At 38.1% G+C, this 26,920-nt stretch overlaps 2 protein-coding genes across 2 annotated transcripts; one reads left to right on the top strand and one right to left on the bottom strand.

Annotated features, from left to right (window-relative positions):
* Positions 1–9,353: 9,353 nt before the first annotated feature.
* LOC122656621 (agamous-like MADS-box protein MADS4) lies at positions 9,354–26,172 on the top strand. Its single transcript, XM_043851229.1, has 7 exons — positions 9,354–9,648; positions 17,403–17,481; positions 24,391–24,458; positions 24,533–24,632; positions 24,788–24,829; positions 24,911–24,952; positions 25,982–26,172. The coding sequence occupies exons 1-7, from the start codon at positions 9,464–9,466 to the stop codon at positions 26,144–26,146; spliced, it is 681 nt and encodes a 226-aa protein (XP_043707164.1). The 5' UTR covers positions 9,354–9,463; the 3' UTR covers positions 26,147–26,172.
* Positions 19,315–20,442, bottom strand: LOC122655952 (AP2/ERF and B3 domain-containing transcription factor At1g51120-like). The gene has a single exon (XM_043850350.1). The coding sequence runs from the start codon at positions 20,440–20,442 to the stop codon at positions 19,315–19,317; it is 1,128 nt and encodes a 375-aa protein (XP_043706285.1).
* Positions 26,173–26,920: the final 748 nt, after the last annotated feature.

Here is a 26,920-nt window from a genome sequence, read left to right on the forward strand (position 1 = left end):
GGGGAAATGGAGTCAAATGAGAGGGTTACCAATCAAGAATTGAGTAATGATGACGAAAGTCGGCCTAGGATGAGCAAGCGACTCAAAAGACCCAAATATACAGATGATGAGTGGCTTGTCTATTTAGTAGACAAGGATCCTCTTACATACAAAGAGGCAATTACATCACTTGGATGCCGTCTTTGGAAAGAGGCAATCAAGAGTGAACTAGATTCAATCTTGGCAAATAACACTTGGGAATTGGTGGATTTACCATTCGGGTCCAAAACTTTGGAAACCAAGTGGATATTTGAAAGAAATTAAAAGTGATGGGTCACTTGATCGTTTCAAGGCCAGACTTGTTGTCAAAGGTTTTAGGCAAAAGCCTAATATTGATTACTTTGACACATTTGCCCCGGTATCTAGAATTGCCACGATAAGGGTTATGTTGGCAATGACGTCAATATATAACCTGGTCATCTATCAAATGGATGTGAAAACGGCATTTCTTAATGGGGACTTAGAGGAAGAAATTTACATAAAGCACGGAAGGTTGTGTTGTAATTGGCCAAGAGCGAAAGGTTTGCAAACTTCGAAAATCCTTATATGGATTGAAGCAAGCACCGAAGCAATGGCATGAAAAATTGGACAAGGTTCTAATTTCAAATGGATTCGTTGTAACGACGCTTGAAAGATGCTTATATAGCAGGTTTCATGGTGGTAGGGGTGTATTCATACTACTATATGTAGATGATATGCTCATAATGGGAACAAACTTGGAAATGGTTAATCAAACTAAGAAACTTTTGATGTCTAGTTTCGACACAAAAGACTTAGGAGAGGCTGATATGATCCTTGGGATCAAAATCACCAAGCAAGGAAATCATATTTCATTATCCCAAGCCCAATATGCAAAAAACATACTTAAAAAGTATGGGTACCATGAAGTTTCAGCGGTTAAAACACCTTTTGATATGAGGTGTCACTTGAAAAGGAACCTAGATGAACCAGTGAATCAAAAAAGATATGCTCAAATTATTGGTTCGGTCACATATCTAATGAATTGTACGCGCCCAGATATTGCCTTTGCGGTAGGAAAGTTGAGTCAACATACTCACAAGCCAAGTAAGGAACATTGGAGCGCGGTTGATAGGTTATTAAGGTACCTAAAAGGCACTATAAACTATAGTTTACACTATAGTGGTAAACCAAAGCGACCTTGGAAGGGTATTGTGATGCAAATTGGATTTCGGATACAAACGAGTCCTTAGCTACTAGTGGATATGTGTTTACACTAGCGGGAGGTGCAATCTCATGGAAGTCCACAAAGCAATCTTGTGGGACAGGCTCTACCATGGAAGTGAGTTCATAGCCTTGAAAAAGGCAGAGGAAGAGCCGAATGGCTTAGAATTTAATGGCGGGTATTCCATTGTGGCAAAAACCGCGCCATCGGTATCACTACATTGTGATAACCAAGCGGCTATACATCTAGCCAAGAACCGGATATACACTGGTAAGAGGAGGCACATACGCCTCGGACACAACCTTGTGAGACAAGACATAGATGAAGGAATGATAACTATCGATTATGTGAAGTCAAAAAGTAACCAAGCTGACATGTTCACAAAGCCTATGTCCGTCAAGAACTTGTGTAGTGCATCTACAGGAATGGGGTTAATGCCTAATCCATAGGTCATGTAATGGACACCCTACCTATGTGAAGAGGCTAAATGTCCGAATTAGGTTCAAGGGGTACAAACGAAATCACCGGTTGACCGGTTTTGTACTACTACTTGTATAAATATTCATTCCAAGTTGTAGATGGTGAAAGTAGTACTACCACAAAGAAAGAGGTTGAGCGGTAAAGCTCTTAATTAGTCTAATCCCGGGAAATGTGGGGGTGTGTCGGTTGTGGTGCACACTAGGGACTAACCTAAGTGAATGTAGGGGTGTGGTCGCGCCGATGAGAACTTATAGGCGAGTTCTCTAAAACATTCACGAGTTCAAGATAAGGGATATGGCCGGTTCAAAAGTCCAAAGTGATTTTATGATGGGTAGCGCAAGAGTCGACCTATGGGATATGGTTGATGGGACGGTCACTACACCAATGAGAAAAGGTTCAAGGAGTCGACTCCACCTCTACTCGTAGCGCGATTCATTAGACCTAGTGTAGGTTCAAGTCAGGAAGACACCTACAACGATGTGTCCTATAGTGTCTAATTCAGTCACAGCATGTGTGTCTTGTGTCGTTTTGAAACTTGTGGGGGATTGTTAGATTTAATATATATTTTATTTTATTTTAAGTTTCAAAATATTTTGATTGCTTTGTTATGGTGTGGGACCCATGTGATCAAAGAAGTAATTTCAAAGGTTGTAACATTCTATGGGTACCCTAAAGTCTATTCATGGTCACTATCATGAGTGGGAAGGTGGGTCAAGGATATTGAATGAGATTGATTTCTCAATTCATGGCCATAGGTGATGTCTCTCCCTTTATGGGTATTAAGGTCTTTATGGTCCTTAGTGGAGAATGATCATTTTATGGGGTTTTAAGGTCTTTATGGTCTTAGTGGAGAATGAATGAATTTTAAGGTCATTCATGACCCTTAGTGGGGAATGACCATGAATTTAGAATTAACCTCCAATTCATGTCCATATTCATGCCCATAAATCTTATTCTTCAATTTGGTCATAAGTGGATGGTTATTCTTGAGAATTCCAAGGGAGTGCAAGGATTGATCTTAGGCCTATATAAATCCAACCAATTGCTTTGTAAGAGACATCTTTGGATACATGTTCATGCCCATACTTAGCAATCACTAAGAGTAGTATTCTCTCTCTCTCTCTTTTCTTCTAAGTGTGTTAGAGGGTTCTTGTGTTGAAGCTCTTGGCTCCTTCAAGGACTAGAATGATCGCTTCATCTTCTAGTTGGAGGTTGTTTTATCTTGGGATAGTGGTGCGAGAACACTCCTTGGCGAGTAGGAGGCATCAATTACCTTAAAGCGAGCACCACAAGTGTGACTCAACCTCAAGCTTGTTCAAGTTGTTGCGGGTGTGGTTCTACATCAAATTCAAGCTTTGGTCTTCTCATTTCAGCCAAAGGTCAAGCCTAGTTTCTCTTGCTTAATCTATTGTATTGCAATTCGTGTTGTTTCAATTATTTGTAAGGAATTGTAATACAATTACCCAACAGGTAAGATAATCATTTTTCGACTCCAATGTATCTAGGCGTGGCATTCGCGTTCCATGCAGGGAACTTTTCTCCTTAAAAAACTGCAGAAAATCAGAAGGGTCACAAGGCCGGTTTCTAGTTATATATCAGTTGATGGGGAATGCAATGAAGCCATGGAATTTTTGAAAAAATGAATCCCAGCATGAAGCTCAATTGCTCTTTGACGATCAATTCAATTGTGACCTGATGTGTCTCAGCAGTCAGTACCAGCCGGAGTCTTTTCATACCTTTGTATGACCTCATAGAATCTCTTATCTACATACTGCCACCAATATTGAAAGTCGTGTTGACGTTATGTATCAAACAGTACCGAATTAAATTCGGTATGATATCGTTATGAGATACATGTATTAAATTGGTATTCGGTATAATATTAATATAGACATAATATTGAAAATGCATCATATCGTATTGAATATCTGTATCGATTTGATACAGTATTGATATGAGATATTTTTACCAAATTGGTATTTGATATGATATTGATATAGGGTATATGCACAGTGTAACGTAGCGATTGACATCCTTAGAGTTAAATGATGCTCTCTGTTGGAATTTCATGCGAAAGCATGAAATAAAAGTGGCCCAATTAATGTAAATATGTAACCAGCCCTGAAAGGCTGAAATGTTGGGTCATTTGAACAAGAAGAAGAAATATAGTGGAAGACAAAATATATTAATTCTCTAGGTCCACTGTGGTTGGTTCTGAAAGAGACATCATTCTTATCTACTCCTACGTTGATACGCTTTTTAGTACATCATGATCTGGAATTTTGAAGATTGTACTACAAAAAGTTATTGAGAACAATCAAAGGTATTGGAATTTTTTTTTTTTGTTCGGAAGAAAAAAAAGTAGATTGGAAATTTAAACGGCAAGTGCTCAAACTTAATTCTTCTTCCGTGTAAGTAAATTGAAGCGTACATATATGTACAAGTAAGTATTGAATGGTTTATTGACCATCGATCTTTAACACATGGGCTACGTGGAGGGCCTCCGTCGTCGAGGTCCAGAACTACTGATAAGATAACAGAGATGGCTTATACAAAAAAATATACGTTCAAATACTTGTTCCATATTTGTATTATATGTACGTGTACAGATCAAAAATATTTTAATTATCCTTTACAGTACTACAAGACATATTTTGGCTACGTAAGTACCCACTTTAAGTTGTTCTCAGCTAAAGTAACTAACAACTAGGTAGGAATATAATAACAAAAAAAGAAATATTTCATCCATGTTAAAGACACACATCATAGATTTCCATTTAAGGATTACAAAACAAAATATGATCAGTGCTGTACAGATTTATTAAAGGGACCCACAGTTTTCAAATCTATCTCAAAAACCCAGGCCACCTTATAATTCAAGTTTTCTAGTTATTTACACACTTTGACACTCCAACCAATTGCTATAAATATATATGGGGTCTCTCCTTGTTTCAAGAACTCATTCATTCATCTGGTGGTTGATCTAGCTAGCTAGCTAGAAGGCATATATGATGGAGGCAAACCGTAAGCACAAAGGTTTCATGAGAGGTAAGATTGTGATGTCTCTCTTATCCATTGTTCAATTTAGTAGTAAGGTTAAGCCTACCCCACCTTCTACATCCTTGGGTTTGCGGCTTGATCAAGATCTTTCCATTCCTGCATCGAAGCCGAAGTTTTCATACGCGAAACCAGACATTAATGGTCACATCAACAGTCTCTACGGTGGTGGTGATGAAAATGTTGATATCAAGGCTGCAAGCTACATCTCTTGTGTTCAAGAACGTTTCAGGAAAGAACAAGATATGATGATGGATTGGAGGATTAATTATCAAGATCAAGACAATTACTCCTGATTATTATTATTATTGTTATATTTACCCAAGCTAGCTAGCTAGTGTTTTTGATCACTTTTATGATCTTCTTTCTCCATTTTGGAAGAAAGCATAAATGATCTCCCTCTTTGGTTTAGTGACTCCAGTCCATGTTTTTTTTTTTTTTTTGATGAGACTCGCGTCCATGTTTTTGGTTCCGCTTTGGGAAGCACCCTCTAGGCTGTATGGAGTGATTCCAATTCATCAATAACAATATTTTCTCATTACATTATATTGATGGATGCTTTAGCTACCTCTTTACAAAGTAGTAATTAATCTCAGTTAATTAGAAGTTTTATTCTACACAAATCAAAAAGGAAAATCTTTAACTAGATATAACCAAAGAAGTTTCCATGCCCTACACTAACATCCCACACACATCCATGGATTAACAACAGACAATAGCTTGGTCGCAGAGAAGACATCTTAATACACAATATCTGACCTTTGGATTGTACCCGGAAAACGTGTTTTTGGCTTTGTACAATTAAACTGATCCACCCAAAAATCCAATTTTAATATCATATCATCGTGGATAAAGAGATTTTCTCTCCATCATGGCAACGATAAATTTTCTAAAAATTAAAAAAAAAATTGATCTGTTTTGTTGGATAGATATGGTGCCCTTAGAATTGAATGGGCCACATCTAACACTGTTGTGGCCCAAGCCCAAGTCAATCACAATTAATTGGACTCGTTTTTCAACCCTTTTCCCGCTCACTTTCATTTCAGCTTCAATTAGACTGTTTTTTCAGAACTTTTGATTTCTGGACCATCTTTCCAAGCTTTATTAGGCTTGAAATTTTGACATATAGAGAGATGAGGAATGGGACTACCAGTAAATGGCATTGAGGTGTTTGAAAAATATCCTGGAAGAAGAATTATCTCTTTCAATTATTGGAATATTTCATTCGACAAACTAGGCTAGATGTGAGGCCCAGTCTCTAATTAGCTTCCCAGTTCTTTTTTCCTTTCTTTCTTTCTGTGGGTGGGTAGGAGGAGATGAATCCAGATCAGCTACCCACATGGGGACAGGTGGGGACAGATCTGACCCCTCTATGGGGCGTGGGTCCCACACCCTAGAAGCAGGTCGTACACCTCATGGAGGGTTCAGATCTGTCCCCTCCCGTCTCCATGTGGGTAGCAGATCTGAACTGGGAGGAGATGAAGGAAATCCCAAGCTTAATAGCATAAAAACCAGATGAACTACACCTTGGATAGGGAGAAGGTTTCCAAAACGCCACTAGTGTTGAGGAATCTTCTACGGCACCGTTATTGCGATGGTCATGAGGCCCACATGGTCCGGACAAGAAAAAAAAAACACAATACGAAAACTTATGTCATAGGGTGATGGTATACGAATCTTTATCCTCTCAATTACATTGCTCGTACTTGACATCAAGTACATCTAACAGAGGTAGAAATGACTATCCTACCCCCTGCTTGAACACACTGCCCGAGGTGGGGTCCACCTCCCTCTATTAGATGTATACCTGGGTGCAAGCATCAAGCATGTATCTTTCTCTCTCCTCCCTTGTTGAAAAGACCCATTTGTCCTCCTATATTCAGCCCTGTGATTGGTGTATGTCACCAACTTATCGAAAACTGGCAGCATACCCAACCCACTTCTTCTCTTCATTTCAATACTCAATTATCATCAAAATTGCAAAATCATTCTCTAATATATAAATCTTTAGTGTACTCCACCAACAAAAATTAAGCTGCGGTTTTCTATGGGTATGTTAAATGATCGAGATAAAGTGAAAAAAATGCTACGATCGAAAAATATCTGGATCGAATTGAACCGATCCTTATTGGATTAATCTTGGGCTGGGGCATGACGGACCGCATGTCAAAGCTTGGTATCTATGTCAACCATGGTTTTAGGAATTGGTATTGATCTTGACAGATATTGGTACGACACCAATTTGGATCAGACCGGATCCGGAGTGGACGATTTTACCCCTAAGTTTTAATGAAAATCTATTTTATTTACATTTTTACCCTTGATCAGTATCCATGGATCGATTTTATATCGGTCAAGAATCGATATTATTCTCTTCCGATACCAATACAAATCGATTAATACAGCCGATCCGATACCGATTCAGTGAACCATGATGTCAAGTTGTCAACATTTCAGCCCATCATGTATAATACTATAATGGTTTTTTCTCGTCTTTTGATTGTTCCTGGAAAATCAAATTCCAAAGAAAATTACTTTTTTAATTAAAGCATTTAATAAGGCATGTGGAAAATGATAAATACTTAAATAGTGAAGAATGTGTTCACTAAATTTAGGCTTCGAAAATATTGAAGAAAGTTTTTCTTCACCCGCAGTGAAGAAGATCAAGGTTATAATTTCTTTCCCCAATTACTTGAAGCCCAAAATTGCCCTTAGAGCCGAAAAAGTCTCATCCAATCGAAATAAAGGTCGTGGGTAGGGGTGTCAATACCCAACCCGAATCGATGAAACCGGCCCGAACCAGCCCGGACCACATCGGATCGAACTCTTAATGGTTCGGTTCGATTTGTGGATCCAGAAAGACAAACGGTTTGATTTTGTTTGGTTTGGTTTGGGCTAGCCTGACGGTGCACCGGTAGCCCGAACCGACCTAACCCGATAAATGAGTAAATCAGTAAATGCCTAATGCCCCATTGCCCCCTAAATGTGTTGTGATAATTTCTCACTTTATCTCATATCCTTTGTTAGTAATTACCCAACCAATTGTATCCATAGGCCATAGGACATAGGATACAAAGATGCATTGTATTTGAAATATTTTATGTACTTAAAAGAGAAAGAGAAGAAAAATTAGCACTAACCGGACCTTACTAGTTATTTAAAACCGGTACCAAATCGAATCCAAACCGATATCAATCCGTTATCATAAATCGAAACTGACACGAAACCAAACCGCATCAAAACCGAAATCGTACCAAAATCGAATATTTTTTAATGGTTTAATTTCGATTTCTATAAAAGTCACACCGAAATCGAAAAACCCGAACCAAAATCGATCTGAATCGGCCCGTTGACACCCTTAGTCGTGGGTGAAATTTTCCTCTTAAAAGAAATCACTCCTACAACATTTATAGGATCCGATCGGGTATTCACTTATGTTCGTAAACCACCACCAACAACCCCCCCCCCGAAATCGAAAAACCCGAACCAAAATCGATCTGAATCGGCTCGTTGACACCCTTAGTCGTGGGTGAAATTTTCTTCTTAAAAGAAATCACTCCTACAACATTTATAGGATCCGATCGGGTATTCACTTATGTTCGTAAACCACCACCAACAACCCCCCTCCGCCCACCCACCCCAAAACAAAAAGGGTACTTCACGTATGGATTCTGATCCTTATATGAGACTCCTTGAATAGTTAAGGGTATTGTGGATAGCGATGAAAACAGTGGGGTGGATGAAGAGATTACTTTACCCACATATCCATATGGAAAGAAACAGACTGAAACACTTTATTTGGTTTCCTCAAAAAAACACTTTATTTGGAATGCCTTTAAATTGCGCTTACCTGGACATTGTACCTTGTTTTAAATGGGTTGGGCTGCTTGGGCATGGAAATGACACCGTTGCCTTATTCTCATCGCCACCAAGAAAGGTTGTATCCTTCTAGGTGTCCTTTGTATACCATAATCCCTTTAAAAAGTGGACCAATTTTTGACCGGTCCAACCAATCCATATTGATATCATTCTACTTTTTCTTGCTGTGATACCATCGATACAATACAAATTTAGATATCGATGTCTATCCCGATACTTAAAATGATGTGCATGTACGTGATCCGGGTTCAAGGCTCATAGGGATCCAGATCTCCTACGGCCCAGCTGCCCCCATTCGGGCAAGAAACTGGACAGGAGGTAAAGCGGTCATTATACACGCGGTCCAGTCTGCGCCACACAGGCTGCTACGGACAGCTGGGCCGTAGACGATGTGTATTGTGGCTCATAGTCATTGTTGCATTCGGGTGTCATTATGAAATCATAGGGGGTATTTTCGTAATAAGAATAAGGACTCTTGAGTCTGGACTCTGGACTGCGAGCTATGTTATGTCAATATGTCACATGATTGCTCTAAGGTTGGGGTTGGGGTCGGGGTCCCTGTCCCGGTAAGAATCAGAGTTTCATCACTTGATAAGTCGACACGTAACACTGGTTGGGGACCTTTGCATTAAATGTAGAACCATTTTAGGCTTCTGCTTCTTACGTACGTCCCTCAACTCTCCCTACTTATTTCTACAAATACCAAACCAAGTCTGGAAAATCAAACCTCACACTTCTTCTCTTTCTCTGCAACTTTGCTTTCTGTTTTTGGTGTAGTGACTAGTGAGAGAGAGAGAGAGACAGAGAGTCATCTTCCCTTCTGAGATGGGAAGAGGAAGAGTGGAGTTGAAGAGGATCGAGAACAAGATCAACCGGCAAGTTACCTTCGCCAAACGAAGGAATGGCCTTTTGAAGAAAGCTTACGAACTTTCTGTCCTTTGCGATGCCGAAGTTGCTTTGATCATCTTCTCTAATAGAGGAAAGCTGTACGAGTTCTGCAGCAGTTCCAGGTATAAATTTTTTTTTTAGGTTTTAGTTTCAGATTCTTCCTTGATTTCTCTGCCCTTCTGCAATTTGCTTCGACGTTCTGATTCTGCTTTTGGATATTGAACGCCTGCTGGGATTTTTTTTTCTCCTTTTTCATAATTTCCTGTAAAACTTTCTGTTTTCGAGGATGTCAGTAGTTATATACAGTGATCTAGTATTGTGTTGTAGATCTGAGACTGAAAGTAGTATACAAAAGCAGATCGGTGGTTTTTTAGCTGCACATTTTCTTCTATTTCGGATTACAAATCTTTTTGAAGTTTAAAGGTTGAGTTTTTATTCAAAACTTTTCCTATTCTCCATGTTCTTGTATTGAAAAGGTACTAAATATGTCCTTACCTGCTTCAATTTTGATATATTTGCCTTTTCTCACTATAGATTTTGAAAAGATCTTTTGAACAGTAGATACCTGTAAGATTTTTTAAGATAATTTTATGTGTAACTCGAGCTTGCAGTTTTTAAGAGACTTAAGCAAGATTAAAGTTTAAAGATCAGAAGAAGGGATTAAATTTAGGATTTTTTTGTTCCCAAAAGTAGAAGAGGTATTAACCAAGGGAACAGGCTAAACTAGGCACCCAGCAATTGCATGGGTGTATTGACTAGTTATGTTATTTTTATCTTCTTTAATTCATTTGGTTAATATTTCTTCTGAAAAGACAAATTCATGACCCATGTTCTACAGTCCACTCCCCATAAAAAAAATCCGGTGTTTCGTGTTCCGAGTCTTCCGACAGTCCACAGACTCTCTCTCTCTCTCTCTCTCTCTCTCTGATCGCTCTATATAACTCCTATTCTCCCTACGGAAATTGATGATCTCGCACTGTTCAAGATTATCTCAAGCGGTATTCTCAGAAAATGGTCTCTGAAAAGATTCATGGCTTGAGCTAGATGCCTAGATCTGATAGTGCACTTTATTACAGTGCTAGCTAGGTGTTTCAAATCTGATGCTGCAGTCCACTTAAGAGTTCATTCACGAGTCCGTGATGCCATACCGAAGTAGGGTTGGTGCCTCAAATTTAAGTTAAGAAATTACAAAAGTATCATTAGATTCCATAATAACAAAAATAGCATCTTTGTAAATTTGCCTTGCGTTTTATTAAACTTTGGATTATCTTTGTTTTTAATTAAGAACGTCTGTTCATATGATTAACAAGGTCTTTTTCTCGGGAAGTATAGAATATCATCACTCTAGCCTTTTAACTCCCACAACTACATCCACCCACGTCTCTTTGTCACCTTACTCAAATCACTAAATCTCTCTAGTTCCATTGGGGTTGGCCAAAAATAACCAAGATCGATCAGAACTTTCTTTGAACAGGTTCAGACACCATGATCGACCTTGCCTAGCTAGTATGTAGTCTGAAATCTGTTTTTCTTCTTTGGAAAGATATGACCTTTTCTTGTCAAAATTTAAAACCAAATTTCCTCAGGTCCATGGTTGTTGAATTGGGAAGAACTTGCTCAATTTTGTCTTGATTCAGAAAACTAATGACATTGATAAAATAATAAGTAAATGGGATGATGTTATCTGTTCGGGAGCATGGCTTAGGCTAGTACACCCTGAGTCTATCCCTAATAGGGGAAGAGATGTCACTTCATAAGGGAGAAGAGAGAGAGTGATATGTACCAGTTACGTATTTTGAAATAAGAGAGATGAGTGAAGTAAAAATTAGCCAAAAGGTTGTGTTTGATTTTGGGTTCAACATATCATAACCTTGATAGAATGGTCATTTCTTTTAAATAATAATACAATCGATCAAACCGTAACTTACAGTTATACAAATCACTTCTAAAACTTCCCACACCCATTACAAAAGATAACTACAACACCACTCAACCCAACCCAACCCAACATAACCAACTACAACTCTCTAAAAATACCCAAGCACATACATCACAACTCACAACCAATTTTGTGTATAAGGAGGTTGCCTCTATACTATCAATTTTGTGTATGAGGAAATTGCCTCTATACGACCATTATAGAGGTAACCAACTACAACCTAACCCACTATAACTCACTAAAACTACCCAAGCACATACATTACAACTCATACCTAATATTATCCAACGGTTTCAATGTATGGGTTGAGGTTGAGAAGAATTAGGCTTGTAGAGTTGATGGATGGGGATAAGAGAAGGGAGAAGATGTAGAGAAAATATTGAGGAAGCAGAAGGGAGAAAATGGGATAAGGAAGATAGAAAAAGATAGCAGGCAGATAAAATAGGTAGTGTTTTGGTTTTACGGAAGAAACCTGTCGTTTTAGCTTAAGCGAGGAAGCTTACTTAATCTCTTAAGAGATAATTTAGGGTTTTCAAAGTCTTCTAACTCCTTCATTAGATACTTCAGCTATAAATAAGTGTTACGATAAAGATAACTACTACTTTGTTATCGAATTACCCCCTTCCCTAACTTATTTCCTTCTCCATTACTAGCCAAATTCCATAACTAATTAGCCACGTAAAATAAATATAAAAAACTCTCATAACTACATAACTACTCCCCCCTAATCTCCTTAACCAATAATATTTATCTTCCTTGTATTCCCATGCAAGGTCATGGAAGCCATACATATAACAGTACATCCCCCATAAATTCAGTCTTGTCCTCAAGACCACTCTTTAAGAACTGAATTTTCAAAGCATCCAAGTTACAAATAAAAATTAAAATAATTCTACCCGGATCCCAATTCTTGGTGGAGTAATTCCCAAGTTGCTTCGGCTGATGATATTTCTTGTCAACGGATAAGGATCCATTCTTTGTGTTTGTGAATTTGTTGATGCAATACAACTTCCAGTCTTGCAGTTTAGGACGTTCTTGTTTTTGTTTGTCATCTCCATTTTACACTTCTAGTTGGTGGTATCTTCGTCGTTGTTATAGGGAAAGTCAAGCTTGACCAGCTTAGGGTTGTAAGTTTGCGGTGAAGTAAAGGCTTGTATGGGTTGATGATGTGGCAGTAGTCAAACTTCCCAAGGTACTGCGTGGAGGCACTATAGTTCTCACCAATTTTGACCCTAAGAAGGATTCGTAATAGATGACAAGTCAATACTCAAAGCACTTTAAACATTAGTACATGAAAATAGATTCTTAGTAATTCATGAAACTTGCTTAAGCAGAAAAAAGTACTACGAGCGGAATGTATGGCCAATTTGAGCTATTGAGTACCATTGAAGAATTGAATCTGACGCACTATATTTAGAAGAAGTGTTCAGATTTAGGACTTGCTAGTTGGGACTCGAGCTTTTAAGGGTGAATTTTCCCAAGTCCTAATAAGTGGTATCAGAGCTAAGGCATGACAACCTTGTTGTGCCTCTGAGGATGGAGAAAATCCCTTAGGAAGATAAGGGAGATATTGTTAGGGTTTCACGTGAGTAGTTCAATGTGAAGACTAATAAGGACTTGGGCACCCTCTCCTTAACGGCTAACATTTAATGGTGAGTTCTACCCGAGTCCTAGCAAACCCTTTCTCACCTGTGTGCAAATTAATGGAGACAGAAGACAACAAAACATGAGCAAAACTAATAATAAAAATTAATCAAACTCTAGCCAACCACAAAAGGTCTCCTCAATTTATGCGCAAAAAGACAAACTCTTTTTCTTCTCTCGTGGAACAATCACTAACGGAAAATATATGAACCCACGACTTGGAACAAAAATATAAGTTCCCAAGTGCGCTCCTACCTCTTATTTCCCTTTTATAATCATTGAGAAGGAGAGAGCGTAAAATCGGTTTTATGACTTCATTGCCTCTCATAAAAAAAAAACATGTATATGACCCTCCACGTGAAGGAGGAACCCAATAAACTCCCCCTCCAACTCACAAGGAGGGATCTGTCAAACCCAAACTTGCCATGTTTTAGTCATCATATCTACACTATTTTTGTCAGTATGGAACTTCTCCATATGCTTTTATTCCAGAACATCCCTAATGCAGCGGTACCTAATAGCAACATGCTTAGTCTTGTAATGAAAACTCGGGTTCTTACTCAAGTGGATGACACTCAGGCTATCATAATCAATGATGTACTTGCCTTGCTTCAAACTCAGTTCTTGAATGAACCACTTCATCCACAACATCTCCTTGTGGGCTTCTATTGCAGCAATATACTCAGCTTTTGTAGTTGATAAATCCACATTCCTCTGCAACTTGGATTGACTTGACACTATTTCCCCTACAAAAGTAAACAGATGCCTTGATGTAGACTTCTTTGAATTGATGTCACCTATCATATTTGCATTTGTGTGTCCTTGTAACACAGGTTTATCACCTCCAAAACATCAAAATACAATGGGTGAACCTCTGAGATATCTTATAATCGATTTAACTGCTTCCTAGTGCTCTTTTTTAAAGAATGGCAAGAAATTTACTTGCAATTCTAATTGCATGTACAATGTCAAGTCCTATACACACAATAGCATACATCAAACTTTCTACAGCGGACACATCCATTTTATTCATCTATGTTCTTCCTTGCTCAATTAAAAGGCTCTGCTCATTTCTTAGTCTGAAATGACTTACAACTTTGTTTTATCCATATTGAACTTTCAAATATCTTCTGTATGTATTGTTTTCTTGTGAGAGCCAAATTGTTCATACTTCCTATCACAAGATCTTTTAATGCAAGCTTCAAGATAGGCTACTAGTCTCTGATCGGGAGAGTAAACACAACTCAACTACAAAGAGGCTAAACAAGATAGATTCGCACATTGTCAGTAAAATAAATATAACTCTTAACTCATAACTTTGTTTAAGGTGATTTCAGTTGGAGATGAAAGCTAATAGAAAGGGCTACAACTTTGGTTCTTTAGATTTTCAAAGATTCGGAACAGAAGAAGGTGATGATGGCTTGTGAAGCAGAGATTGCATCATAGGACGAAAATACGGAAACAAGGGAAGGTTAGAGGGACTTACTTCCCTTCTAGGATGCAAATCAACTCTAATGGTAGCCTACAACTCGTCTAGGATGTAGGTAAAGAATAAAACTCCTACTCTTCTTGGAATGAGAAAAACTTCTTCAAGGGTTTCTTGGTTGAACTCTTCTAGGTTCAGAAGAGAGAACTCATCATGGTTCTAAGAAAGTTCAAAGCAATTTTCTTTCATCAAATTTACTTTTCAGAAAGGACTTCACTATCCTCCCCTACAAGTCCCTATGTTGATAACATAATTAGCAAAAGTCCCAAGTTCAATGGTTAAGTGATGACATGGATCATTACAAATTACTTGGTACAAAAGAAGAGAGTACAAAGATCAAAGGTTGCTTTGATACTCTAAGTGGATTTCTTCTTCCAAAGGTAGTTTAAGAACATCCTCCTATAAGATTCTTTTAGTCTCCAAGAAGAGACCCTGAAAAAGACAAAAATTGAGTTGTCCAAGAAGACTTGTTGAGGGCTGGTCAAAAGTGGATTCCACATCATCTATCACCATGGGAGGTAGAGGGTCGGGAGGTAGAGGAGGGGCACCCAAAATTTGGCTAGGGTTGACTGGAGTTGGACTTGATTTAGCCTTAGACAAGAGCCGGCCTTGTTTGGACTGGCTCATAGTCTTGGGCTTGAGTTCATGGGCCTTGGAATGTACTTGTTGGGCTTGAATATGAGCTGATCTCCTTAAAAAAAATGACATGCAAGACTGGTATGCATCATCTTCATACATAAGATTTGTTGTACCGATCCCAAGTCCTTTATAGCAAAGGACTAGCTCAATTTGTGATTCAACCTACCAATTTTGCCGATATCCTATCCAACAATCAACATGACATTAACATAGAACAAAAGAATGACAAAATCACATTCTTAATTTTTTTTACAAATACCCAACGATCTGATGTTATGCTGTTGTACCCATGATCCTCCATGAATGAATGAAACTTCCTGTATCATTGCCTTAGCACATGTTTCAAGTAGTACAAGCTCTTCCTTAACCTGCAAACAATGTGTTATTTACCCTTGATGTTGAAACCTGCAAATCATGTGTTATTTACTCTTAATCTTAAAACCTTCGGGTTGTTCCATGTAAATCTCCTCCTCCAAATCACTATGGAGAAAGATTGTCTTCACATCAAGTTGCTGAATTTCTAAATTCATGTTTGTTGTCTGACCTAACATAACTTGAATGGAGGGACATCTTCACTGCTTGAGAGAAAATCTCTTCAAAGTCGATGGCTTTCTTGTTCCCAAAAGCCTTCACTACCAACCTCACTTTGTGCCTCGGTCTTGAATTGTTCTCTCCTCTATCATCAACCTGAATACCAATCTATACTTGCGTGCCTTCTTACCTATAAGTAGCTTCACCAAATCATAAGTGTAACTCTTATGCAAAGAATCCATCTCCTCTTGCATGGCTTTAAACCATTTAGTTTAATTAGAGCTGCCACACGTTCGTAGAAGTTGTAGATCCAAAGCTGGACCATTATTGAGCATCATTGGCTTGAAAGAAGCATTTATACAATAATGTTGTTTATCATAGTCCTTTGCCACTTCTATGCTTCTTGTTATTTCTTGTTTAAGTAGTAGGGAAACCTTTTTTCCTTCAGGGGTTGAAAGAGGAGGAAACCAATTAGAAAGACAATAAGATGAAAGTGAGTAGGAATAAAAGTGGTAAAGGATTTTGTCCCTCTTCTAATTGTACAACACTGATTTACTCAAGGCACACAAAGAAAGAACTTAACTATAGCTTTGAAAAAAGATGACTTTGTAGTGCTTGGTGTAGGGGTGAGATAAAATAGATTCACAACTGGGTGAATCCTGTCATTCGAGAATACCAGTAGAATCATTAAACATCAAAGAGTGAATTATGGTCTTGGTCAATTCAGAGGCAATAATTATTTGATGGATAATTCTCTCCAATGTGGAATATTACGTGGCTTGATCTGTTTCTACAATTGTTGACTTTGATTTTTGAGCACCTAACATCAATGATGCCTTCTTCTATTATCTTATCTCCAGGGAATCATAAATTAGCTAAAACACTTTCTCAATTCTCATAAACCAATTCATTCCATAGGCCACTGCTTATCTGATTTACTTCATCAGATTGATAATTACTGTTTATGTGCAACAAACACACAAATATTTGACCCAATGCCCCCTAATTCAAATCAAAAGGTGTTTGTAAATTTTTTATATTCCTTGATCATATTGCTCCATTCAAATTGTAGTAATGTAAGATAGGATACTTCTACCTGATCCAAGTAGTTGTCGATTGGTTGATATTGCCCTGCAAATAATTCCAAAATTCTTTCCTGCACTTATGAGATTTGTACCGAAGATCGCATTTCTGCCAAGTGAAAATCAGAATATTATTGAATGATCAGACACAGTTCAGGGAATCCCTTGGTAGAACATTTCTCTAATACATAAGTTAAAGATATTGTCTCACCCTAGATGGACTGGAAAAGAAGTCTGGGAAAAAACTTTGAGATGTTGGGGACCTTTATAAATCTTGGTAATATAATAGGTTTTAACAAGACATCATCCCTTTAGATAAACCACAGAGAGTATCTGTTTGTGATCTCCTGGTTTCCATTCCGAAGACGTTTGATCTAGGAAGTAATAGATTTTGAACATGAGAAAAGCTTGGGATGGAAAGTGAGCTCATTACAAGACTTTGTGATCGAGGTGTTGGAACCAATATCAAGTTTCTGATCTTTAGATATATCTATGACATTTGCGATTACGTTTGTTTCCATCTAGTTTTATGTCTTAATACATTATTTTTTATAGCATGTTCAAAACGCTCGAGAGGCATCAGAAATGCAGCTATGGAGCACCGGAGACAAATGTGTCCACAAGGGAAATACAGGTATTCTTCCTTTCCTAAATATATTTTCTCTAGGCCAATTACTTTTCACTTTAAATTATGTTTCCAGCGATAAACAGTTTCTCTTAGTGTTCGGCACTCACACGCCATTTATATATGAACGTAGACATCTAACAGTATTGTCTTATGATGAGAATATCAGGGGAAAAAAAGAATATAGATATTTATCTAGGACCATATATATAGTTGCCAACTTGCCATAGTACTTCAAGTCGAGTCATTATAATGAAAAATAAAAAGAAAACAGAAATTATTAAAGTGTTCAATCCAAAAGCTTTAAGCTATTAGGTGGAGAGACTCAACGGTGAATGAAGTCATCCAAAGTCTTAAAATTAGTTCATATGGGACTATTCCCAATAGAAATAGGAAAATAAATTTGTCTACATCTTGCATTTCGTCTTTGAGAGAAAAGAACCAAAAATATGAATAATTGAAACGGATGGGATGGGTGTGAGCTTTCATGCTGTCCACTAGCTCAAGTTCTGATTCTTGATTTTGCGAGTCATCTTACAAGCATGATCATCTTTACCAACAACCCAAAGGCAAATATTCTCCCTCTCCCCTACCCAAAGTGAGAAGAAAAAAATAAAACCTTAGGGGAAGAAAGAGGGATGGTAAGAACGATGATAAACTCAACTATGAGGAGAGAACTACTATGCGAACCCACAAGCTCAAGACAGTCGAAGACTTATTTGCATACAATCATGGATACACATTATCTCATTGTAAATCCCAACCCAGATGTTTTTTTAACCTGTTAAAAGGCAAAGATGCCGTTAAGAGGCACTAGGTCCAACTAACAAAGAGAAAAACAATAGGAACAAAAATATCAACCGAAGGACTGTTAGAGAATCAAAATTGGAACGAATCAAAAAAGAGAAATAACAAGTTATTACTACGATTTTGTAAGAGGAATCAGATTTTCCAATCGGTTGAGCAAAGGAAATAAGGGACAGACCTACTATGGTGACTCTTCCTTCTACGCCAAACAAAGACTTGAGTGTCTTCCCAAAAAAACTCCTCCTCTTTTTGCTTCAAATTGGGTGCTTCTTTTAGATTATGTATAGTTTTTTCTTTCTCACATAGAAGAATTTGTTGTTGTTGTTGCAGTCCTATTAATTGTCGTTAGGCTAGATAATAAGGCAATTCATTATAGCAGCAGAACAATCTTATTATACCCAAAGCGTTTGCAGGCTTCTAGCTATGTACTTACTGGGATCTTATCAAATAACGATTGAGATGTGTTTGCTAAGGAAATATATGTTAAATGTTAATATGAGTTGTATAAGAAAGGGGAGAAATTAATTATGTATGGTCAAATGACAATGTCTAGTTAATAGTATCGTACGTTTTATATCCTATTAATTACTTCCCTGCTCTGTTTTGTAAATACATACTTCAATTCATTAATGTCGGTGCAGACCTCTGGTGGCAATGCCTTTGTACATGTTTAATTAGTTTCATTGTATAGGTGAACCCCCTGGGGGTTCTGGGAGGGATTTAAGACACTCTTTATACAAACACAGCAGGTTTTTTTTATTTTTTTTTTTTTGGGTTAAAGACACTCTTCATACAAATACACTCTTTATACAAACACTGCAGGTTTTTTTTTTTTTTTTTTTGGTGAAAGACACTCTATACAAACACACACTTTATACAAGCACTGTAGGGCTTTTTTTTTTGTTATAATATTCTCAATTGCTCACATCATCTAATTCTCGAAGGAAAAATAAAAGACCACTGTGTTCATTCTCACAAATTCTAAAACCTTAAAATTGTAAATTATTAACAAAATTGCCGAGTTTACCAATCTTCTCAACGAATTCGTACACCAAATAGTCTAACTCCCTTTCCATCAGAGTGCTGTGGCGATGGCGGCGGCGGTGGTGGTGGTGATGGTGATGGTGATGGTGATGATAGTGGCATTTCCATGAATAATTTCTTTTCCTCTTCCCATCTTTTTTCCTGATAATCAGAACTGCATTCAAAATTGCGTCCTAAACCTAATCCGAGTTGTAGCTGTAGTTTCATCTCCATAGCGACTGGTCCATCAAATCCATCAACACTGTCGCTCTGATTGTGACTTACATCAATCAGACAAAACGTTTTCTCCTCTTTGCACTCTTCTCTGTGTTCACACCTGTAGAAGGTGATTACATCCTTTGCCTTCAATTCCTTCTCCTTGACAAAACGATTCCAACCCCTCGTAAACACGAAGCTCTGGCTACTCTTCCAATAGCAGTATCTGAACTTCCACGACCTCATCCACCTATCAAAAAATACTAGCTGGACATCATCCACTCCACTACCTTCCTCGTCATCCTCCGAGCTTACTTCAGAGACCTGCGGGAAGTATTTGACGGCATGTTTCTTTGGGATGACGAGCCTGTTTAGCTTGCCCACATCGCTGGGTGTCAACTCCTTCTGAAAGAGTTGGTGACACATGATTCCTCTTCCTCCTCCTCCTCCTCCTCCTCCTCCTAGTACAGGTCCTCCTCCCCTTATCATGTTGAGGCTGGAGTCATTCCCCATTTCCAAAGATCTACTTAAGTATTCTTTAAATTTGGACTGGTAGGATCCGTCCTTGATCATATTCAAGATCGATTCTGTGGTGTGGAGATGTTGAAATTTTGGTTCTCGAACGGTGAGGTTGGTCCAGGGAAAGTTTCGGTGGGAATCTCCACTTCGGAGTCTGATGGCGGCACTGTCATATGCCATTGCTGCTTCTTTCTCTGACTTGAATGTTCCAAGCCAGATCCGCTGTTGGTTGGCATATATTTGTGCCCCCCAATGCCCGTTTTGCTGTAACACCACCCCTTTGAATCTCATGGAAGAACTCGTACCTTCGTTTCTCAGACGCTTATTATTCGGCTGACATAGAGGATTATTGCTGGTGCTATTCGATTCTGATCCTTCTGCGATCGCAGAAAGCATTCTTACCATCTGTCCTTCCATAGGATTAATTCCTACCTAAAAGAAACACTAATAATGAACGGGCAGACAAAAAGAAAGGAGGAGGGGATTACATTCTTTGGTAATTACATAGTGGAGGATAACATTCAAGAACTTTGAGAGAGAAAATAAAATTGGAATTAATAAAGATAGAAGAAGCAATCTCCAGAGTAAGAGACATAAAGGAGCTTACATTCAATGCAGCATTATCGATTTCTTGGTGTGGTGTCTAACCATTCAACCTGTAGCGGGAGCATGTTTGGATTTGAGAAGAGAGACTAATAAATAATAAATAATTAGGGTTTTATAAGAATCTACAGGGAATGGAAATGGGAATGGGAAGGGAGCGAAGAACAGGGCAGAAAATCGGCCGGAGTGAATCTGGAAATCAACCAGAAAAAGAAAAAGAGATGATGCTCAACATTAAAACATGGAAGGTTTATATTCGAAATGAGGACGTTTTGGAAAGTGAAACGAAATTAGGTGGAACTTGACAACTTTCCTTAAACATGTGCCCAGTGGCAGTGTCTCAAAATAGGTAAAAAGGTAGAGTTTAGTTATGAAGAATAAAAAAAAAACCCATCGATGATCGATTCGAATACACCACCTAAAACCCAAACCCAAACCCCTCGCCCCTCATGGATATTCGACCTTTTGAGGCCCTATTGGACGGTGGGTCTCAATGAAGGGTCACAAGTGTACAATGCCACGTAAGATTATTATTCCCACCAGCTACAGTAGTCTTCGCTCGGTTATTTTCTTGTTTCTAAATCTCTGGCCTTTTTGACATGCTGCTATTTTGGGAATTGTCAGCTAGAGGAGCAACATTATTCGATTCTTGTTTAGTTTTTTTTTGGTTTTCCATGTTGTAATTTGCATGCAATAGAGACGATTTATTTGTTTAGTTTCCTATCAAACATGATTCTTAATAGTTGATAACCCGAAATTATAGTAGTTTTCTTAACTTATTTAAAGAGGAAATTTCGGAGGATAACCTAATGCTGCATTATGAAATCATGATCTGGATATCGGGGCTATCACATATTCAGTCCAGTAGTAACCACCTGGGTTCTAGGTATCGCCGTATCGGTATTGTATTACTTGTACTCGTACGCCCATTCGATAGAGAGACGCTGATATCGACATGGGTATGGATCAATTGTATCAACCAAAAAAATGCATTTTTGATCTCAAATCGACCTCATACAACCAATGTACTGTACCAGTATTGGTATCGTATTGGAGAGAATTGAACCGGTCTCTTACTAGAAGGGTTCAGGTTGTATTCTATGTGGGTGAAGAAGATATCATTTTGATCAGCAATCTTGAACAAGAAGGATGAAGAAGGGTTTCCATCATTGGAGCAGACTCTTGGACTTTTATCACCAGACCACGAAGCATGTTTGATGAAGATTGTAATTATGCCTCATTAGACTTTCATAGCCGCCTCAACAGTTACTTGAAGAAGATAGACATGAGCATGCATGCATGCATGCGCACACATACATACATAAAAAGGGTGCTGTGCTGTTTTTCCAATCAAAGACATGTGCATGTGCTTAATTCCTGATTAATTAGCGTTGTGTATATAAAACGAGAAATTTTAGCCTACACAAAGATTGGTAAACTAAGGCAGTGTTTGGTATGCATTCTCAAGACAGATTCTGAATCTACAATCCAATTCTTCACTATTTTCTCGCTTCAGAAGCGTTTTAGATTCAAAATCTATTCCGATAATGCATATCAAACACAGCCTAACTCAAATATGTGAAGTATGTAATAAAGATCTTCTCGTGATTCAAAGTTTTACTGAATCATAAACCATCACTAACCTCTAATATGTAACAGTGATGTATGGTGTGGTTAATAGAATATAAATTCCCAATGCATTTTTAACTCAGAATGCTAATTTTTTGATCAAATTAACTAAAAAGCTGAGTGGAGTTTCTTTCTAAAATGGTTCCGTCCCATGTTTTGGCATGTCATATGGGGTTTAAACATGGTGAATTTTACTGAATTCACTGACCTTGCAAGTTTGGGTTTTAATTTATGGGAAACAGTTTTCTGTCCGAGAGTGTAATCTATTCCAGCACTCCCATGTGTCTATTTCTCACCTCCTTAAAATAAGTGGACAGAGTTGTCTTTTCATATGAGGAGGAGAGAGATACACTCATGAGAGTGCTGGCATAGGCCATGCTCCTGGACAAAGTTCTTTTTCCTTTTATTTATATATTTGTGATATGAACACATGGATAGACTTGAGCTCACCCCAACCCTCACATACACAATCTAACCCCTAAACTCCCAAAGGCCTGCTCTCTCAATACGATACATTAATAGGGGGTGGGAGTGTGATAATGACTCAAGAATCCAATCACATGGTCACATCACCCATGAAGAAGAAATTCTCAAATTTTTTTGTTTTTTTTTTTTTGGCGTGATGGAAAATTTTCACCTAATTATATTGTATAATGTAATGTTACCTAGCTCTGTTAATATAGGGGCACGCATTAAGTAGCCATTGTAATGTTATAATTTTCCTTTAGGTGCTATGTACTCCTATACTTTGGATGTTACCTTCTCCTTTATTAGGTACTGATATTAATCAACAAATTGGAACCATTCAGTTGCTTTGATCATGCTAGTGAGTAGTGATAATGTCTTGTGAGAAAATCTTGACTGGTATAGCACAGAAGATCATATGATGACTTGTGCTTATTTTAAAATTGTATGTATAGATTATTTTAACACATAAAATCAAGGCCATAAGATCATATGTTGACTTGGGCTTATTTCATATGTTGTATACACTGTGACTGGACCATTTGAAGTGCCAAGACTACAAATAGTCCATATCATCCCAGGCACTAAAGTCCTTCAAAGATTGTGTTGTTGGGGAATTGGATTATTGAATCAAATCATCCAAGCATGCATAGAATTGTTTGAATACGACTGTTGGATCTTCGGGCCGACAAATCTTATGTCACACCGTTTCTTATGTTACAGGCAAATCTTAAACTTGTACAATATTGAATTCAATTGACCATATATAAATTGGTTGACTTGATGGTTGCATTGTCGAACCATTTACTGTAGTGAGTGCAGTTTCATGGCCAAAGAATAAGTGGTTTCAATTCCACATTAATTTGAAGCGTGTGACACATTAGCAGAGATCTCTCCACCTTATCTCCTGTCCAAACATATTGTTCGAGCTTATTTGAAGGCACTAGAGAATTGTACCGGACAGGGAACCTATGAAGATAATTTTTCACCAAAATAGGGGTGTTTGGTTCATTTCACAGGTGGGATCCCTATGAAATGACCAAACTCCTCCTGTTTTGACTGAGCTAGATCCTCCACCTCCGTCCATGGCTGAAGGAAAGCCAGGTTCCCCGGAAGGCATTGACTTGGAAAAAACGTGGGTATGAGCAATTAATAAACATGTAATACAAAGGTATCTAAATCACTATTTCGCGACCTTGTGCCTCTGCACTGGTTGAATCGACATTCATAGGGGGTCATTATGCAATTCACATGGATCTGAGTTGGTGGTGGGCTGTGTTGCGTTCCCATCTGTTAGAATGACTTTATCCGCAAAGCGTCATATCACCATATGCTCTTTGACCAGCGGGCGTAAAAGTGGTGGACCACCCAGCTCATGGATTATTTTATGTCAAAGGATTTGATCTATCAATTAACAAAGTGGTTATAACCAATAGCTGCGTGCCATCTCATCTAAATATTCAGTCAAATGAGAGATTGACTAAGATATTTGTATTGCAATGTATTACTACTGCGTTAAGATGTATTTTAATGCAAATTGCATACTTGTTGTATTAATTACTGTGTTAAGTTTGATTTAGAACACTAATTATATGAAAATATATAATCTCTTCTCCAATATATAATCTACATGCATGTTTTGTGCAATGGGTCTAGGAACAACATAGCTATCAGGAGTACTTGAGACTTAAAGCACGAGTGGAGGCCCTACAACGGACCCAAAGGTAATAACATCTCTTCGGATTGATGGACAAGTCTTTTTTGTTCCTTTGTAACTCTTTTATCTGTATCACCCTAGGAATCTCCTGGGAGAGGATCTAGGCCCACTGAGCGGCAAGGAGCTTGAGTCACTTGAAAGGCAGCTCAATATGTCGTTGAAGCTCATCAGATCGACCCGGGTATTTCACTACTACTTCAAATTTAGTAATTACTCTCAGTGTTCAATAACTCATTCTCATTATTATTATTAATGGAATTCCAAATTCAAAAACAAAATCGACGATGACTGAAAACAAGTCTCTCATTGTCAACTTTTTGGTTTCTGATCCAACAGACTCAATACATGCTCGACCAACTCTCCGATCTTCAGAAAAGGGTATGACAGCAAAGCTTAAGTTCACAGTCAATTGATCGATCTTGTTTTCTTCCCTCACTAACCACTTTAAGTCCCTTGCAGGATCAAATGCTTACTGAAGCTAACAGGACATTGACAAGAAGGGTACGTGGCTTGCATCTTTCTTCTTATTTTCTTGTTGTCGTTTGGTCAAGTCTTGATCCTTCTCTTGAGCTTGTAAGGAAAAGGAAATGCATGCACATGCATGCTTCATTTCACATCAGTGGCTGCAATCATCTTTTATTCCAAAACCCAATTTCCAATCTCTAAAAAGTCTTGGTCCTTCTCTTGAGCTTGTCGATCAGGAAAAGAAGATACATGCATATGCCTCACATCACTCGCTGCAATCATCTTTTTCAAATCCATTTCCGATCTCTAAAGTTTTGATGCTGTCATTCGTCCAGATGTACCCTCTAGATCCATATTCAGATTCCCATCTCTTTAAGCCACACACGAATGTACCCATTTTGAACCTGATTGAGAACCTTAATTACTTGTTATAACACTTAAGCTGTGTTTGGTATGCATTCTACATCTATAAATTATTCTAAGATATCACACCAAACGCAGTCTTAATTTCAAAATGTCCATTATATGATTTCAAACATTTTCAAATTTTAGTTGTATAGTTCATCTTTTTAACCATGATTATCTTCACCGATGTACAGTTCATTCTCTTTAACCACGATTTAGAATTGAAATCTTTAAGTGCTAAAATATTGACAAATATCCTTCAAATAAATAATGAGGGGTCAAAATGTTTAATATCATGGGTGGAAAATAAAGACTGGATTTGGTATGGTTTATTGGAAGTAGAAGGCAACCCCACTGCCGGGGGTACGCTATCATTGTTGTGGATGGCTTTGATACCATATGTTGGTGGTGATCAAACATGACAGCAACATTAACACAAATGGGATCATCTACCTCCACAAGTTGTGTCTTTAGACGCTGCTGTCCAACTCCGGCTACTCTGTTTTTCGGTGATCATACTAACAATGAGATGGGGTTTCCTTTTGGCTTCTCAAATTTCTCTCTCAGTGGTACAGAGATTAGATGGAATTATATCTGATTTCTAATAGAGTGATTGTTTGTTAAAGTAATAAGCTAATTATGAGCTGATTTGGTTGGCAGCTGGAGGAAGGGAGCCAAGCAAATGCAAGTCACTGGGATCCAAGCGCGCATGGTGTTGGGTATGAAAGACAATCAGTTCATCCTCACGGCGACCAATTCTTCCACCCCTTAGAGTGCGAGCCCACATTACAAATCGGGTACGACACAATAACCTCTGTGTTTTGAGAATAAAGTAAATATCCAAACACTACTGCTTAGTGCTTACTTACCTCCAAAGAAAAGACCCATTTCAAGTCTTCGCTAAGAATAATTGTTAAAGCCCGGATCTCCAGACTCCAGACTCAGTCCATTTATTTCGGATATTTTATGTATTAGTGACTGAGAGAGTAGGTAGGTTTTCCTAATTATATAGGACAGTTGAGGGTGGTTTCTTTAATAAATTAATCATGTGTGACCCATGTGGGATGGAAGTTTGTAATTGTGTCCGGTGACTCAGGGATTAATCGCTGCCCACTTATATTAGTATCTTATATGACAAATCAATAGAAAATTAACAAAGCAATATATATATATATATATATATATTTTGGTAGGACAAAGCAACATATTAAATGATAGAAAAGAGAGAGGGAGGGAAGAAGGGTCGGGTTTAAAAACCCGGAATCAGGATCTAGAATTGGCCTGGGTCGGCTTCAAAATTTGGTTAATCCGCCGAATCCGATTCCTTTTATTTTCCAACCTTAATCCCCTTATGCTCACAAGGGATGTAGAGGATCATTACTCTTGTCTTACTACTTGTGGGGAAAATTTCCTTTACCCAACAGATACACAGGTAAAGTGGATAAAGCATCAATACTAATGGTATTAGGAGGAATTCGGCAATGGGTATATGGTTTATGGGTCATGATTGGATTAGATTGGATGTGTATGAGCTAGATAAGGAATTATATAGATTGCATTAGGGTTGCAACATGGTCGGGTTGGGCCGAACTTTTTAAA

This window comes from Telopea speciosissima, chromosome 3, assembly GCF_018873765.1.
Source record: "Telopea speciosissima isolate NSW1024214 ecotype Mountain lineage chromosome 3, Tspe_v1, whole genome shotgun sequence".
NCBI lineage: Eukaryota > Viridiplantae > Streptophyta > Magnoliopsida > Proteales > Proteaceae > Telopea > Telopea speciosissima.